Source organism: Coregonus lavaretus (assembly GCF_964263955.1).
Source record: "Coregonus lavaretus genome assembly, chromosome: 2".
In the NCBI taxonomy this organism is placed as follows: Eukaryota; Metazoa; Chordata; class Actinopteri; order Salmoniformes; family Salmonidae; genus Coregonus; species Coregonus lavaretus.
In genome coordinates, this window is record NC_139989.1 from 82,715,911 (window position 1) to 82,735,034 (window position 19,124).

The window sequence follows — 19,124 nt, forward strand, 5'->3', positions numbered from 1 at the left end:
ATTACATCTCTCATCTACTCTGAGCTCAGATGGGGAAACATAAGAAGAGTTTCATTCCAAAACGCTATATATCCATTTTCAGAAATGTTGGTAAATTAGATTTTATTGTTTGAAGAAATTATGAAAGAGATTGGTGTGTTTTTTCACTATCTAATCATGGCATGGGGTTGGTTGTAAAATGACACATTTGATGGTTTAATTTCAGAGATTGCCTCACTCTCATAGAAATAAAAATATGGGATGCACACAGTCAAATGTAACAAAAAAATACATTTGTAATACATATACAGAACCTGTCAAAGAAAACATTTACATTTGACATTTTAGTCATTTAGCAGATGTTCTTATCCAGGGCCCGGTTTCTCAAAAGCATCTAAAGGCTAAATTGATCTTAAGTTCATTGTTAGAACCTTCGTAGGAGCCGATTAATTCAGAAAAAAAGTTGACTACAAATACATAGTTGCCAATGTCTTTGCAATTGATACAAACAAGGACGTATAAAATTATGCTTCAAATGAAAACCGAGATGACAGCATTAAAATATAAACAGTAGGCTATAGTCCTATTTCAATCATATTGGAATATATTCAATGTTCAATCAATTGAGTTCTATGTTGCTACTTGTAGACTACTGTCTGTAATTTGTCTCAATATATTTCATGATGTGTAGCCTAACATGTGCCCAATGATGTGCCGAATCTGTGATTTAGTGCATTTTTATTGGGTAAGCATTAGAATAAACTACCTCAATATTTGCAGCCGTAGGTAGTAATATCTTTCTAGAAGCTGATCCGTGGTCAGCATTGTGAAATAATTATAATTATAAGGAAAGATTTTAATGGAGAAAACTGATCCGAGAGCTGCGCTCCCCTTCTTTTGATCCTATCAGTGTCGATACATGCTCCACCGGACGTGACTGATCCAGTTTCTGCTGGTCTGCCTGCGGATATGGAACTCTGACCTGTTCACCGGACGTGCGACCTTGTCCCGAACCTGCTGTTTCGCCCCCCTCTCTCTCCCTCTCCTTCTCTCTACCACACCTGCTGTCTCGACCTCTGAATGCTCGGCTATGAAAAGCCAAATGACATTTACTCCTGAGGTGCTGACCTGTTGCAACCTCTATAACCACAGTGATTATTATTTGACCCTGCTGGTCATCTATGAACATTTGAACATCTTGAAGAACGATCTGGCCTTAATGGCCATGTACTGTTATAATCTCCCCCCAGCACAGCCAGAAGAGGACAGGCCACCCCTCAGAGCCTGGTTCCTCTCTAGGTTTCTTCCTAGGTTCCCGCCTTTCTAGGGAGTTTTTCCTAGCCACCGTGCTTCTACATCTGCATTGCTTGTTCTTTGGGGTTTTAGACTGTGTTTCTATATAAGCACTTTGTGACAACTGCTGATGTAAAAAAATATACAATTGTGGTACGCATATGAAGCAGACCAGGCCAGCGTTTAGGGTTTGAGAAGTCAAAGAAGTAAAAATGACTTCCTTAGTTGTTAGTAAAACATTTTTTAACTCAGCATTGTTGGTTAAGGGCTCGTAAGTAAGCATTTCACAGTAAGGTCTACACCTGTTGTATTAGGAGCATGTGACAAATCTAATTTGGATTGATTGATTTATTCATTTTATAAATGTTCTGTCTTTAGTAGATGAACACATTATTACTTCAACCTCGTGAAAGTGACAAACTGACACGTTTTCATGTTAGTCAAAAACAACTTTATATGGAAGGAGTGCCTTTGATTTGAAGGCCTGCACATGCGCAGTTCGGCGTGAGACGACCGTTCGGCGTGAGACGACTGCTCGACCTGATGACATGTTTTTACGCATGACATTCAAATTAAATTAAATGAAATTGTATGTCACATGCGCCGAATACACTTTACCGTGAAATGCTTACTTACGAGCCCTTTCCCAACAATTTAGTTAAAAAGAAACAAAAAATAGCTAAATAAACAAAGGAAATAGTAACATAATAAAATAATAATAATGAGGCTATAAGGAGTACCAGTACTGAGTCAATGTGCAGGGGTACCAGGTAGTTGAGGTAATAACTAGACTATATACAAGGAGTACCAGTACTGAGTCAATGTGCAGGGGTACCAGGTAGTTGAGGTAATAACTACACTATATATAAGGAGTACCAGTACTGAGTCAATGTGCAGGGGTACCAGGTAGTTGAGGTAATATGTACATGTAGGTAGGGTTAAAAGTGACTAGGCAATCAGGATAGAGATTACATCCCTCATCCAGGGAGTGCTCACACACACACACACACACACACACACACACACACACACACACACACACACACACAAACACACACACAGGGAGGGAATGTTGTGTTTGTTTAATATTGTTTCAGGACTATGAAAATGGAAAAAAGGATTAGCCTATGGATTATGAAAACAATAAAAATAAATGGGAAAATGGGAGGAGAAATGACTAGAGACAGTGTTGTTTAACTCACTGACCATGACCCATGAGTTCTTCTTACCTTTGTTCACTAGAAAAGTCTCCCTCTCTGAACACTATAGGACGATGCATAGACCGGTCACTCTTCATGGACACACAGCTGGGTACAGGGGAGGCTGGTCTCTCCTGCTTGATTGGGCTTCAACACAACAGAGACAAACATTACGTCTCTCATCTACTCTGAGCTCAGATGGGGAAACAAGAGTTTCATTCCAAAACGCTATATATCCATTTTCAGAAATGTTCATAAATTAGCTTTTATTGTTTAAAGAAATTATGAAAGAGATTGGTGTGTTTTTTCACTATCTAATCATGGTATTTGGTTGTTCAGTGACAGACATGTATTTGTTTAAAATCTATCACTTGATGGTTTCATTTCAGAGAGACAAATATAGTACTTTTTTTGTAAAATGATATATATCTGCCTCCCTCTCAGAGGAATAAGTAGTACTGCTAGGTTTTACACAGTCAAATGTGACCGACCGGCTCGATTTTATGTAGGAACATTTGAAATTGTGTTTTTTACATTGGATAAAAGTAGAGACTCAGCTAGAAAAAGGTATATCATACACTATAGTTGAGGAACAATGGGAAAGTAATTCTGCTTTGAAAGATGATAAACTTGTAACCTCCCTTTTGAGAAAATGACCTTTGAATGTTTTGGTTCACCTACTGGAGAGCTCTTCTTTATCTACAGTGGTGTTACTTTGGCAGATAATGTCATCCATCTAAATAAATAGTATATATATATATATATATATATATATATATATATATATATATATATATATATATATATAGTTAACTAAATGTATGGTGTTTTTGGTTTATGTCAGTTTCATTGTTTGTTATGCTATAAATGGTTATTTTATGGTTGTAAGTGATAAAATGAACTAGAAAATGTCATATTTTGCAATTCTGAGTAATTACTACTTTAGTAAGGATATACTTTATTCAGTACTACTGCAGTTACTAAATAATTCCAATAGATGGCAGCATAAGACCATGAATGACATTTCAGAAGGTTAGTTTAGTTTTCTCCCTGGATACACCACCACTCCCCCTCACAGGAAAACTCCTGCACACGCTTTTTACTGTCCCTTTCCACACTGCTAACGCAAGAGGAATGACTGAAAAAGCATTTAACAGATTACTGTGAAATAATATAATGATGATTCATGTTTATTATTAGCTGTTTTTATGCTCATGTTTTGAAATTATACTTCATTACTATAACGATTATCAATAAGGCTGAACATTAACTTAGTCACCTCTGGTCGAGAAAAACTTATTTTCCTAGTACATTCATTGTCAGAAACATCAACCAGCAGCGAGCACTCAATCAATCAATCAATCAATTTTATTTTATATAGCCCTTCTTACATCAGCTAATATCTCGAAGTGCTGTACAGAAACCCAGCCTAAAACCCCAAACAGCTAGTAATGCAGGTGTAGAAGCACGGTGGCTAGGAAAAACTCCCTAGAAAGGCAAAACCTAGGAAGAAACCTAGAGAGGAACCAGGCTATGAGGGGTGGCCAGTCCTCTTCTGGCTGTGCCGGGTGGAGATTATAACAGAACCATGCCAAGATGTTCAAAAATGTTCATAAGTGACAAGCATGGTCAAATAATAATCAGGAATAAATCTCAGTTGGCTTTTCATAGCCGATCATTAGAGTTTAAAACAGCAGGTCTGGGACAGGTAGGGGTTCCATAACCGCAGGCAGAACAGTTTAAACTGGAATAGCAGCAAGGCCAGGCGGACTGGGGACAGCAAGGAGTCACCACGGCCGGTAGTCCCGACGTATGGTCCTAGGGCTCAGGTCTCTCAGTTGTCTTTTCATAGCCGATCATTTAGAGTTGAAAACAGCAGGTCTGGGACAGGTAGGGGTTTCGTAGCCGCAGGCAGAACAGTTGAAACTGGAATAGCAGCAAGGCCAGGCGGACTGGGGACAGCAGGGTGTCATCATGCCCGGTAGTCCTGACGTATGGTCCTAGGGCTCAGGTTCTCAGAGAGAAAGAGAGAACGAGAGAATTAGAGAGAGCATACTTAAATTCACACAGGACACTGGATAAGACAGGAGAAGTACTCCAGGTATAACCAACTAACCCCAGCCCCCCGACACATAAACTACTGCAGCATAAATACTGGAGGCTGAGACAGGAGCGGTCCGGAGACACTGTGGCCCCATCCGAAGAAACCCCCGGACAGGGCCAAACAGGAAGGATATAACCCCACCCACTCCGCCAAAGCACAGCCCCCGCACCACTAGAGGGATATCCCCAACCACCAACTTACAATCCTGAGACAAGGCCGAGTATAGCCCACAGAGGTCTCCACCACAGCACAAACCAAGGGGGGGGGGCGCCAACCCAGACAGGAAGATCACGTCAGTAACTCAACCCACTCAAGTGACGCACCCCTCCCAGGGACGGCATGAAAGAGCACCAGCAGGCCAGTGACTCAGCCCCTGCAACAGGGTTAGAGGCAGAGAACCCCAGTGGAGAGGGGAACCGGCCCGGCAGAGACAGCAAGGGCTGTTCGTTGCTCCAGCCTTTCCGTTCACCTTCACACTCCTGGGCCAGACTACACTCAATCATATGACCTACTGAAGAGATAAGTCTTCAGTAAAGACTTAAAGGTTGAGACCGAGTCTGCGTCTCTCACATGGGTTGGCAGACTGTTCCATAAAAATGGAGATCTATAGGAGAAAGCCCTGCCTCCCGCTGTTTGCTTAGAAATTCTAGGGACAATTAGGAGGCCTGCGTCTTGTGACCGTAGCGTACGTATTGGTATGTACGGCAGGACCAACTCGGAAAGATAGGTAGGAGCAAGCCCATGTAACGCTTTATAGGTTAACAGTAAAACCTTGAAATCAGCCCTTGCCTTAACAGGAAGCCAGTGTAGGGAAGCTAGCACTGGAGTAATATGATCAAATTTCTTGGTTCTAGTCAGGATTCTAGCAGCCGTATTTAGCACTAACTGAAGTTTATTTAGTGCTTTATCCGGGTAGCCGGAAAATAGAGCATTGCAGTAGTCTAATCTAGAAGTAACAAATGCATGGATTAATTTTTCTGCATCATTTTTGGACAGAAAATTTCTGATTTTTGCAATGTTACGTAGATGGAAAAAAGCTGTCCTTGAAACAGTCTTGATATGTTCGTCAAAAGAGAGATCAGGGTCAAGAGTAACGCCTAGGTCCTTCACAGTTTTATTTGAGACGACTTTACAACCATCAAGATGAATTGTCAGATTTAACAGAAGATCTCTTTGTTTCTTGGGACCTAGAACAAGCATCTCTGTTTTGTCCGAGTTTAAAAGTAAAAAGTTTTCAGCCATCCACTTCCTTATGTCTGAAACACAGGCTTCTAGCGAGGGCAATTTTGGGGCTTCACCATGCTTCATTGAAATGTACAGCTGTGTGTCATCCGCATAGCAGTGAAAGTTAACATTATGTTTTCGAATAACATCCCCAAGAGGTAAAATATATAGTGAAAACAATAGTGGTCCTAAAACGGAACCTTGAGGAACACCGAAATGTACAGTTGATTTGTCGGAGGACAGACCATTCACAGAGACAAACTGATATCTTTCCGACAGGTAGGATCTAAACCAGGCCAGAACTTGTCCGTGTAGACCAATTTGGGTTTCCAGTCTCTCCAAAAGAATGTGGTGATCGATGGTGTCAAAGGCAGCACTAAGGTCTAGTAGCACGAGGACAGATGCAGAGCCTCGGTCTGACGCCATTAAAAGGTAATTTACCACCTTCACAAGTGCAGTCTCAGTGCTATGATGGGGTCTAAAACCAGACTGAAGCATTTCGTATACATTGTTTGTCTTCAGAAAGGCAGTGAGTTGCTGCGCAACAGCTTTTTCTAAAATTTTTGAGAGGAATGGAAGATTCGATATAGGCCGATAGTTTTTTATATTTTCCGGGTCAAGGTTTGGCTTTTTCAAGAGAGGCTTTATCACTGCCACTTTTAGTGAGTTTGGTACACATCCGGTGGATAGAGAGCTGTTTATTATGTTCAACATAGGAGGGCCAAGCACAGGAAGCAGCTCCTTCAGCAGTTTAGTAGGAATAGGATCCAGTATGCAGCTTGAAGGTTTAGAGGCCATGATTATTTTCATCATTGTGTCAAGAGATATAGTACTAAAACACTTAAGTGTCTCTCCCGATCCCAGGCCCTCGCAGAGCTGTGCAGATCCAGGACAGCTAAGCCCTGGAGGAATACGCAGATTCAAAGAGGAGTCCGTAATTTGCTTTCTAATGGTCATGATCTTTTCCTCAAAGAAGTTCATGAATTTATCACTGCTGAAGTGAAAACCATCCTCTCTTGGGGAATGCTGCTTTTTAGTTAGCTTTGCAACAGTATCAAAAAGAAATTTTGGATTGTTCTTATTTTCCTCGATTAATTTGGAAAAGTAGGATGATCGAGCAGCAGTGAGGGCTCTTCGGTACTGCACGGTACTGTCTTTCCAAGCTAGTCGGAAGACTTCCAGTTTGGTGTGGCGCCATTTCCGTTCCAATTTCCTGGAAGCTTGCTTCAAAGCTCGGGTATTTTCTGTATACCAGGGAGCTAGTTTCTTATGACAAATGTTTTTCGTTTTTAGGGGTGCAACTGCATCTAGGGTATTGCGCAAGGTTAAATTGAGTTCCTCAGTTAAGTGGTTAACTGATTTTTGTCCTCTGACGTCCTTGGGTAGGCAGAAGGAGTCTGGAAGGGCATCAATGAATTTTTGTGTTGTCTGAGAATTTATAGCACGACTTTTGATGCTCCTTGGTTGGGGTCTGAGCAGATTATTTGTTGCGATTGCAAACGTAATAAAATGGTGGTCCGATAGTCCAGGATTTTGTGGAAAAACATTAAGATCTACAACATTTATTCCATGGGACAAAACTAGGTCCAGAGTATGACTGTGGCAGTGAGTAGGTCCAGAGACATGTTGGACAAAACCCACTGAGTCGATAATGGCTCCGAAGGACTTTTGAAGTGGGTCTGTGGACTTCTCCATGTGAATATTAAAATCACCAAAAATTAGAATATGATCTGCTATGACTACAAGGTCTGATAGGAATTCAAGAAACTCAGAGAGGAACGCTGTATATGGCCCAGGAGGCCTGTAAACAGTAGCTATAAAAAGTGATTGAGTAGGCTGCATAGATTTCATGACTAGAAGCTCGAAAGATGAAAACGTCATTTTTTTTTTTGTAAATTGAAATTTGCTATCGTAAATGTTAGCAACACCTCCGCCTTTGCGGGATGCACGGGGAATATGGTCACTAGTGTAACCAGGAGGTGAGGCCTCATTTAACACAGCAAATTCATCAGGCTTAAGCCATGTTTCAGTCAGGCCAATCACATCAAGATTATGATCAGTGATTAGTTCATTGACTATGACTGCCTTTGAAGTGAGGGATCTAACATTAAGTAACCCTATTTTGAGATGTGAGGTATCACGATCTCTTTCAATAATGGCAGGAATGGAGGAGGTCTTTATCCTAATAAGATTGCTAGGGTGAACACCACCATGTTTAGTTTTGCCCAACCTAGGTCGAGGCACAGACACAGTCTCAATGGGTATGGCTGAGCTGACTACACTGACTATGCTATTGGCAGACTCCACTAAGCTGGCAGGTTGGCTAACAGCCTGCTGCCTGGCCTGCACCCTATTTCACTGTGGGGCTAGAGGAGTTAGAGCCCTATCTATGTTGGTAGATAAGAGGAGAGCACCCCTCCAGCTAGGATGGAGTCCGTCACTCCTCAGCAGGTCAGGCTTGATCCTGTTTGTGGGTGAGTCCCAGAAAGAGGGCCAATTATCCACAAATGTTATCTTTTGGGAGGGGCAGAAAACAGTTTTCAACCAGCGATTAAGTGCTGAGACTCTGCTGTAGAGCTCGTCACTTCCCCTAACTGGGAGGGGGCCAGAGACAATTACTCGATGCCGACACATCTTTCTAGCTGATTTACACGCTGAAGCTATGTTGCACTTGGTGACCTCTGACTGTTTCATCCTAACATCGTTGGTGCCGACGTGGATAACAATATCTCTATACTCTCTACACTCGCCAGTTTTAGCTTTAGCCAGCACCATCTTTAGATTAGCCTTAACGTCGGTAGCCCTGCCCCCTGGTAAACAGTGTATGATCGCTGGGTGATTCGTTTTAAGTCTAATACTGCGGGTAATGGAGTCGCCAATGACTAGGGTTTTCAATTTGTCAGAGCTAATGGTGGGAGCCTTCGGCGTCTCAGACCCCGTAACGGGAGGAGTAGAGACTAGAGAAGACTCAGACTCAGACTCCGACTCGCTACATAATGGGGAAAACCGGTTGAAGGTTTCTGTCGGCTGAATGAGCGACACCGGTTGAGCATTCCAACAGTATTTCCCTCCAGAAGCCATGAGAAAGTTGTCCGGCTGCAGGGACTGTGCGGGGGGATTTATACTAACGTTACTGTCTGTACTTACTGGTGGCACAGACGCTGTTTCTTCCTTTCCTACACTGATATTACTCTTGCCTAACGATTGCGTCTGAAGCTGGGCTTGTAGCACAGCTATTCTCGCCGTAAGGCGAGAATTCTCCTGTATATTATGAGTACAGCGACTGCAATTAGAAGACATCATGTTAATATTACTACTTAGCTTCGGCTGTTGAAGATGTTGATGAACCATGTCCAGATAAAGCGTCCGGAGTGAAAAAGTTGAATAAGGGAAAAAAGTTGCGATGGAAAAAAGGAAAATAACGTAAAGTTGGCAGCTAAAACGCACAGGAAAATGACTCTTCTGTCTCGGGATAAACGTCCGGGGTGAAAAAGTTTAACGAAAAAAGATGAGTGAGGACAAAACTAAAAAGTTGGTAAATTTGTTGAACACAAAGATTGATTAAACGTTTATTAAAAGTAAAACGTGAATAATTTGGCAGGTAGCCAAGTAGCAACAAACAGCACAGCAGTACTCTGCCTTCTAGCACAAGCGAGGGGCATGTTGAGGTACATTTGCTAACCGGGAGGGTTGCATGATGTAATTTATTGGTGGGCTGGAAGACGCACTCTTGTCTTATCTATTCCGAGGTTGTTTAATCGATATATTAGATATTTTAAAATGCATGTATACTAGGGTTGAGGTTGGAGCATCTGACTAGTGATTATTTACCAGGGGTTCAACACCTTTTATAGTCACTATTTAATTGCTCTTCCAAAAGCATCACAGGCCTAATACGAGATATATAGCTAACTAAAGTAATGAGTGACCATTTTAGAAAATCATGGGACATTTAGTATTTGGTTGCATAATATTTTATGTTAATCATATTGCTGCTTGTAGCCTATAACTGATGCTTTGTGGTCTTATGCTGCCATCTATTGGAAATATTTAACAATTAAAAGTTATTAATTCACGTACAGACATTGGTGAGGCAGCTGAGAAATAAAGTGTATTAGATCAGTCTCAATCCTGCCCCACGCCAATTGCTGGACTTTCACACAGAGGTTATTAGGTCACCCAATTCAAACCACATTTGAAAAATAAAACAAATGTGTCTTATTTATCAAGTGTTCTGTCTTGCAATTATACATGTAATAAAATAACAACAAAATAATCAAAACGCTATTTAATACTATAATTGTATTTACTAAGATAATATTATTACTAAAATAGTTTCTAAAAGTGTTCTAGGCTACCCTACCCTAGAATTAGGGGTTAGGGTTACGGCTAAAATAGGTTATAAGTAGGGTAAGAGTTTCTGTATAGCACTTTTTGACATCTGCTGGTGTAAAAAGGGCTTTATAAATACATTTGATTGATTGTTAGGTTTAGGGTTTTTATGGTAAAAAACTGTATGGGTTTATAGCACTCTTGCGCCTCCCTTTGGCCATCTGTGGGTACTACATAACTCATTCATTAAATTTTTTACATTTACATTTTACATATTTAGCAGACGCTCTTATCCAGAGCGACTTACAGTTAGTAAGTGCATACATTTTCATACTGGCCCCCCGTGGGAAACGAACCCACAACCCTGGCGTTGCAAGCGCCATGCTGTACCAACTGAGCTATATGACACTTGCTAGGCTCATAATCTGAGGTAGCAACTGAGTCAGATCTACAAATCCATTAGCTAGACCACCCGATTAGACAACCATCACCCCATTATACCCATTTGGTTTGCAACTCAGTGAACCTGCGCAGCATTCGCTCAATTTGATGCCTATGAACGAAGATTTCGATGCATATCAAATTACCCAGCAGCCATTTAGAAACAACAAGTCATCAGAAAAATTGTTATTTCTTCATAAAAAAATGTATTCTGGCTGTTTAAATCTGCCACATCTTGAAAAAGAGGACAGGGACATGCGTTTTGTTTAGATTGTACACTTTTTTCTTAAAACAAATACGTTTAACCATGACCAGAAAATGTTGAATGTTTGATGGCTATCCGCCAGCCATCACCTCTTAAACTATATCTCACCTCACTATTGGTGACTACAACATGTATTCAGGTGAACAGTGTGCGCGCTCACCAAGTAGCCGTAACCTTGTTAATAATAAGTTACCTGAGGTAAACCTACAGGGTTAACGCTCACCAAGTAGCCGTAACCTTGTTAATAATAAGTTACCTGAGGTAAACCTACAGGGTTAACGCTCACCAAGTAACAGTAACCTTGTTAATAATAAGTTACCTGAGGTAAACCTACAGGGTTAGCGCTCACCAATTAGCCGTAACCTTGTTAAATAAGTTACTTGAGGTAAACCTACAGGGTTAATGCTCACCAAGTAACCGTAACCTTGTTAATAATCAGTTACCTGAGGTAAACCTACAGGGTTAATGCTCACCAAGTATCCGTAACCTTGGTAATAATCAGTTACCTGAGGTAAACCTACAGGGTTAACGCTCACCAAGTAGCCGTAACCTTGGTAATAATAAGTTACCTGAGGTAAACCTACAGGGTTAACGCTCACCAAGTAGCCGTAACCTTGTTAATAATAAGTTACTTGAGGTAAACCTACAGGGTTAACGCAGGCAGGTCTCATTGATAACAATAGTGAAGCTGGCATTGTGACGCAGAACAATGGGCTGGGAATAGAACGTTCTGAAGGCCAGTCGGTGTCACGGAGCTCAATAGAACTAATAGGAGCTGGTAGGGTGAAAAATGCCCAAACATAAGGCCTGTTTTTTCGTGATTACTGAATAACCAGGGACAGAAGGTAATATTATGAAACTGGGCTCCATTGCGGATGCAATTAACTAGTTTTTATCAGAAATAAATGTTGTAAAAAAGGTCACTTGAGGCGCCCCGAAAATAATATTCAAAAGTTCAGTCCTTTGACACAGAGGGGTTAAACACTAAAGTTACCGTCCATCTAGTGAAGAGAGGAGAACCGGACAGAGGGATGGTAGGTAGCCAGCATCCGTCAACGAGAGAGGGAGAAGCCCTCCACGGTATTTAACAGGTGGAAGAAACAACCCGGGAGCTTCATCGGTCCACAAGAAATGCAGGCAGCCGGTGATGATGTAGTGGTAGCTAGGATAACTAGGATGCTACTGGTAGCGTAGCTAGCTTAGCTAACTGTACCGACTAGCTTGGCTAGCTAGCAGGTCGTTCGTCTGTCCCTCGAGGATGATGACGAATCCGGTGAACCACACAAGATGAAACAAGGATAGCGAGTGAAAAGGATCTGGCTACACTCATACTGTCACTGACCATTACGCAAAAAAAGCAAATTGAACAATAAACTTCGGTGTCTCAACACTAACTAACTCCGTCGTTATTCCCCAAGATCACCTCAGCCCACTCTGCGCGTAACTGGACAATATGCTTGGCGCCAAACCGTACGTGGACGCGGACAGTTCTGTACGGGGACGCGGACAGTTTCAGAACGCGGACATGAGCAGAGCCACAAAATAAACTAAAAGCATTAGTACATTAGTAATATTCTTTTTTTATTATGTCAAACAAAAGAAAATCGTTTTTTAAAACAATATTTTGAGATCTGGGCACGTATCCAAAAAGCGTCTCAGAGTAGTAAAATTGGTCCTCTCTCTCCACAGATAGACTCATTTAATACTGGGTCGTTACAATATTTTGAGATCTGGGCCCATATCCAAAAAGCATCTCAGAGTAGAAAATGTGTCGTATAAGTGCTGAGAATAAAGCCGTTTTAGTCCTACTCTTATGGGTATAAATTAAAGCTATGCATGAAGCCTCTTTATTTATAAGTGTCCCACCTAGTTGGCAGATATTTAGGACACCTCATGAGCTGTACTAACCAGTTAAGAGGTACCAGCAGGTGTCTTGATAATAGAAACATGCAGCGAGTCAGTGGTTTCTGTACCACATGTAATTGCTTTGGAGCAGTGCCGACCTGTCATTCAGATTTACAGTAAGTGCATTCATCTCATTTCAGCTAAACAATGGATATATAGCGTTTTGCAATAATACTAATAATAATTATACACATCTAAAATCTATTAATTAAACACCTGAGAACAGTAATATTGAAGGTACCCATAAGCAACCATTTCTGATTAAATAACACGTGAACAATTATGGAAATAGCATTTAGGAAATACATTCTTAATAATTCTTAAACAAAATTGTCATCTCACCTCTTAGCTTTGGTGTCATGTTCCCCAGAGAGACTCATTTTAGAGGCAGGGACCCCCTCCTCTCTCTCCCCAGAGAGACTCGTTTTAGAGGCAGGGACCCCCTCCTGTCTCTCCCCAGAGAGACTCATTGTAGAGAACTGACCCCTAAACAGAGATCCAACATGTTGGTTGTAGTTAACACAGTAATTCTTGAATGTGAATTGTTATCATTTATTAATTATCTCTTACAAAACATTTACTAACAGACATATCGAAACAGTCAGGTGATTTAATGCAATCACATGAACATGTAGTTGTGACATATCTACTCCATGGTAACTGTCAATAATAATAATAAGTTACTGTTTGTTAAGGTAGTTATAGACAGTGCAGCAACACAAGGCCATGTCTCACACTTATTTGTATTCATTAAAAGTTGCCATTTATTATCTTTGAATCTGTTCTTTTCTAAACGTATCTGAGAATGTAGACAGAAGGGCTAAAACGGGCTTGATTGATCTGGGGGGGATCAGTGATCTATACAGAAAGGTTTTTTGCAACAATTAAGTGATTTTATATTATTTAAAGTAGGATAGGTTATAATGTAAAACAGTTTTTGTTGTTGTTGTGTAAAGCAGATCAAGGTCTATACCTCAGCAAGTGGCGACCCGTCATTCAGGGCAGGTGGCCTTTCCTGTTTTGCATGTTATTGTGGCATTAATACATGTCACATAGGGGTGTAACGATCCATCTACTACATCGATGTATCGATTTATATTCATATGATCCAACTACATCGATCTGTGCTCGGCGAGTTGGCATTTTGGACAACATATATCGATCTAACATCGTTTTAAAATGTAATAAATCGATTTTATCGATACTAGGAAATAACCCATTGGATTTAAACACGTCAGACTTTATATGCAGGGGTGCACATAACTGGTACGCAGATACGCAAGCGCGACAAAAATCAGGAATGCGTAATGACACTTGTGTTACTACGCGCCTTTGCGTACTTGACCGATCTTCTCATCTAACCTTACACATGACATTTTGCTTGTCAACTACTGTCAGGGATGTCCAAAAAGCAACAGACATTAAGCAGATTCTTTGGCATTTCGCCACCTACAAAGAAACGCCAACTGGAGCCAGAGCCGAAGAAAATACTTTTTTCGGAAAAGTGGCTTGAAGCTAACGATGAGCGCACTGAAATGTGGTGCAAGATTTGTCGCTCAAATCCACATCTAGCAGACAAAACAGGTGCATTTTATAAAGGCTCAAAGAATTTCAACCATCCTTTATTTGACAAACATGAAAAGAGCAAGGAGCACACGAATGTGGCGCAAGCCATTGCTAAAAGCTAGCCGAGAATAAATGTCCAGTCACCGAGACAAGCTGAATGAAGAACAGCGGCAAGCTCTGTTTAATATTTTTCTCTTTCCATAAAGCTAAACACGCACGTCCCATGTCTTCCTATTCTGAGGATGTTCCTTTACTGAATGCTTTTTGATGGATCTGAGGACATCACAAAAACTGAGCAGGAAATAGTTTACATTGTGTCTGTGTCCAGCAACGGAGAGTTTACTTCGGACTTTATTGGACTGATTGAATTGGGTGCTGACCGAACCGCACAGGCCATAACAGACGGACTTGTGAGACTTTTGGTAAGTTTCATAATACCAGATGGTCTGCATGGAGTCATGAAACACTGTTAAAAATATCAAGACTATTGCCAGCCATTAAAATGCAACTGGTTACCAGGTATTTATTTCAGTCACACTGGTTGAATTTTTGGCTAAAAGGTTACTGAATCGATTTCAAGTCACTGAATCGTTTCGGATCGTATCGTTCTAAATGAACCAATATCGTCCTTGAATCGTATCGACAACCACGAATCGTGATACAAATCGAATCGTTGTTAAAACGAATCGTTACACCCCTAATGTCACATATCAGTTTGCTAACAATGTAAAAAAGATATACACTACCGGTCAAAAGTTTTAGAACACATACTCATTCAAGGGTTTTTCTTTATTTTTACTCTTTTCTACATTGTAGAATAATAGTGAAGACATCAAAACTATGAAATAACACATATAGAATAATTTAGTAACCAAAAAAGTGTTAAAGAAATCAAAATATATTTTATATTTGATATTCTTCAAATAGCCACCCTTTGCCTTGATGACAGCTTTGCACACTCTTGGCATTCACTCAACCAGCGACCCGTCATTAAGTGCAGGTGGCCTTTCCTGTTTTGCATGTTATTTTGGCATTAATACGTGTCACATATCAGTTTGCAAAAAAATAAAAAAATATGTATATCATTGAGTTAATATAGCCGAATGCAAACATGGTCTCTTTTTTTGTTTTCTTGAGTAAGGCAGCTGGACTGATCAGGTCAACATCGTACTTTCAAAATCTTAGCTAGCAGTCATAATCATGAATCAAAGCGACAATCTACTTGCAAATCCTTTTTAATCCTAATCCTTGAAGAGAAATAATGAAGAGAAATGATACGACAGCTGTTGGGACTCTGCTGTTGGGACTCTGCTGTTGGGACTCTGCTGTTGGGACTCTGCTGTTGGGACTCTGCTGTTGGGACTCTGCTGTTGGGACTCTGCTGTTGGGACTCTGTCTATAGGGTTAAACCTATTGCTGCGATGGGAATTGTAACCTGGCTCACACTGCCCCCTATAAAAGCAAGTCCTGTGCTTCGACTACTCAGACCCCTCACACATCCGGGCCGTGCATTCTGATGGCCTACTTCTGACACCAATGTAGCAAACAGCAGGGCAGGGAAGCGAACCCAGGTTGCACGTGTAAAAGGCAAACAACCTACGCATCGCACCAATAGGGTTAACCCACATGGTGGGAATTGGAATGTGGCTCACACTGCCCCCTCCGACCAGGAAGTCGACTACTCACACGTCCGGGCCGTGCGTTCTGATGACCTCACAACCGCCATTCCACTTCTGACACCAATGTAATTCTCTGGCAACAGCTCTGGTGGACATTCCTGCAGTCAGCATGCCAATGGCACGCTCCCTCAAAACCTGAGACATCTGTGGCATTGTGTTTTGTGACAAAACTGCACATTTTCGAGTGGCCTTTTATTGTCCCCAGCACAAGGTGTACCTGTGTAATGATCATGCTGTTTAATCAGCTTCTTGATATTCCACCCCTGTCAGGTGGATGGATTATCTTGGCAACAGATAAATGCTCACTAACAGGGATGTTAACAAATTTGTGCACAAAATCTGAGAGAAATATGTTTTTTGTGCGTATTGAACATTTCTGGAATATTTTATTTCAGTTCATGAAACATAGGACCAACACTTTACATGTTGCTCCAGTATTAATCATCCAATCCCTAGTGTTCACTGAATGTTGACTAGCAACAAGAAAGTGGTACCTAAAGGACACCCACCATGAGTGCCCATTGAAGTGGCTCCAGACGAGGACATCTGAAATAAAAACCCTCAAACGTAAAAAAAACAAGTGGAGCAAACCAAACCAAACCAGACCAAACCAGACCACACCAAACCAAACCAGACCAGATCAAACCAGACCAAACCAGACCAAACTAAACCAGACCACACCAGACCACACCAAACCAGATCAAACCAAACAACACCAGACCAATCCAGACCAAACCAAACCACACCAAACCACACCAGACCAAACCAGACCAAACCAGACCACACCAGACCAAACCAAACCAGACCAAACCAAACCAGACAAAACCAGGCCAAACCAGACCAAACCAGACCAAACCAAACCAGACTAAACCAGACCAGACCAAACCAGACCACACCAAACCAGACCAAAACAAACCAGACCAGACCAAACCAGACCAAACCAGACCAAACCAGACCAGACCACACCAAACCAGACCAAACCAAACCAAACCAAACCAGACCAATCCAGACCAAACCAGACCAAACCAAACCAGACCAAATCAGACCAAACCAGACCAAACCAGACCACACCAAACCAGACCAAACCAGACCAAACCAAACCAAACCAAACCAAACCAAACCAAACCAAACCAAACCAAACCAAACCAGACCAGACCAAACCCTGGGAGATACAAGACAGAAAGACTTTGTTCATCAACTTAAAGAAGCAGAGCTACAAAGAGGTGCCAGTCTTCTAACATCTCTAAGGCCAACCAGAACACTGGACCAGCTGCTCTTAAATATCACATAACAGATGGAACCCTTCTGACTAAAGAGATGAAAAGCCAGCACAGGCATAAGCATACTGTCTATTGAGGTGGCGCCAAGAGGTGCGGCCAACGTGCTAACGTCCAACCTCAAAATATAAATGGAAATACCAAAGCCTGTAACAACATGTAGTCGTGACTGATATCTTTCACCTCATCTCCCTGTTACTGTTTGTTAAGGTAGTTATAAACAGTGCAGCAACACAAGGCCACATTCCTCTCACCCCTTCCACTCTCTCAGGCTAATGTGTATTTATTAAAAGTAGACTATTTCTTTCAATCTGTTATTTTCTAAACGTATCTGAGAATGTAGACAGAAGGGCTAAAACGGGCTTGATTGATCTGAGGGGGATCAGATCCGTACAGAAAGGTTTTTTGCAACAAGTAAGAGATTTATATTATGTAAAGTAGGCTAGGTTATAATATATAATAGTGGTTTGTTAGTGATATGCAGATGGAGGTCTATACCTCAGCTATAGCCTACATATCCTAGATGACCAGCCTAAACCGGTTCAGATCAGTTCACAGTGGTTATCAGTAGCAGGATTGATCACCTACAAATCGGTTTTAACCAGTATATCTAGCTTGCATCATAGTCCACCCCTCAGGCTACATACAGGTTTCAGCATGAGGCAGGCATCAACAGCCGAGTTGTAGGCTACTACCTGGGTTGTATTCATTAGTTTACTACGCAGCCAACAGTTTTAAAATGTTGCATAAACTGTTTACTCCAAACGCTGTCCAACGTGACCTAAACGGTTTCTGTTGCCAAACGTTTTGCTACGGTGGGCACTAATGAACACACACAACCTGTTTTGAGGAAGTGTAAATTGTTGTTAGTCTTTCCACAGTATTTATTTGTCTCTCTTTCTCACGAAATACCTTCCCGAGTGAAAAGAGTTAACAGCAGATTAGAAAGAGAAAATGTTGTTGCTTGTTGTGTTTTAAGCCAGTTTTGAGAAGACAAGTCTATAGACCTATGATACAGTACACTCTTAGAAAAAAGAGTTCCAAAAGGGTCCTCTGGCTGTCCCCACAGGAGAACGCTTTTGGGTTCCAGGTAAAACCCTTCTGGCTTCCATGTAGAACCCTCTGTGGAAAGGATTCTTCATGGAACCCAAAAGGGTTCTACCTAGGACCAAAAAGGGTTCTACAAAGGGTTCTCCTATGGGGACAGCCAAAGAACCCTTTTAGATTCTAGATAGTTTAGGAGCGATCACCCTGGGGCACACAGATGGAAACAGAACGAATTCACCCCATGCCTCTAATTTATATCCAAAACACTTTAAGGAGAGTAGGCCTATTATAACACTATAACAATATCATCAACTATATGAATACACATAACAATATCATCAACTATATGAATACACATAACAATATCATCAACTATATAAATACACATAACAATATCATCACCTATATTAATACACATAACAATATCATCAACTATATTAATATCATAACAATCGTCGTCTTACCTTTTATATGTCTCTCAATAGAAGTAGAGTCTGGAATGATCATTCGGTGGTGGAAAGTTCCTTTAGTTTGTTCTGCTCATTTCCATATCAGGTTCTACCTGTTCTCTCTCCCACTCCCTGTCTCTTTATAGCTCTTACAATGTGCCTTGGCATACATTCTACAAGTGTCTGGAACTCCAAATGTAGTTCTGATTTAGTGTTCCAAATGAAAACAATTTGATTAAACTGGTTAATATGGTTAAATTTCATTAAGACTGAGTAATGCTGTGATTGTCTTTATTATTTTGTATTGAAATGTTTGACTTTATTTTCCCTATGTCCTTTCAATATAGGAACAATTTGTGAAATG

General features: G+C 41.1%; 1 protein-coding gene across 1 annotated transcript in view; it reads right to left on the reverse strand.

The window, feature by feature from the left end:
• Nucleotides 1-18,816, reverse strand: part of LOC311142138 (uncharacterized protein) — a 54,381-nt gene extending 35,565 nt beyond the window's left edge. Inside the window, exons 1-3 of the mRNA XM_084177728.1 lie at nucleotides 18,776-18,816; nucleotides 13,085-13,228; nucleotides 2,502-2,618 (exon numbers count right to left, since the gene is read on the reverse strand). Coding sequence (XP_084033854.1) covers nucleotides 2,502-2,618; nucleotides 13,085-13,212 — 245 coding nt within the window. The 5' untranslated portion in view covers nucleotides 13,213-13,228; nucleotides 18,776-18,816. The remainder of the gene's footprint in view (nucleotides 1-2,501; nucleotides 2,619-13,084; nucleotides 13,229-18,775) is intronic.
• Nucleotides 18,817-19,124: the final 308 nt, after the last annotated feature.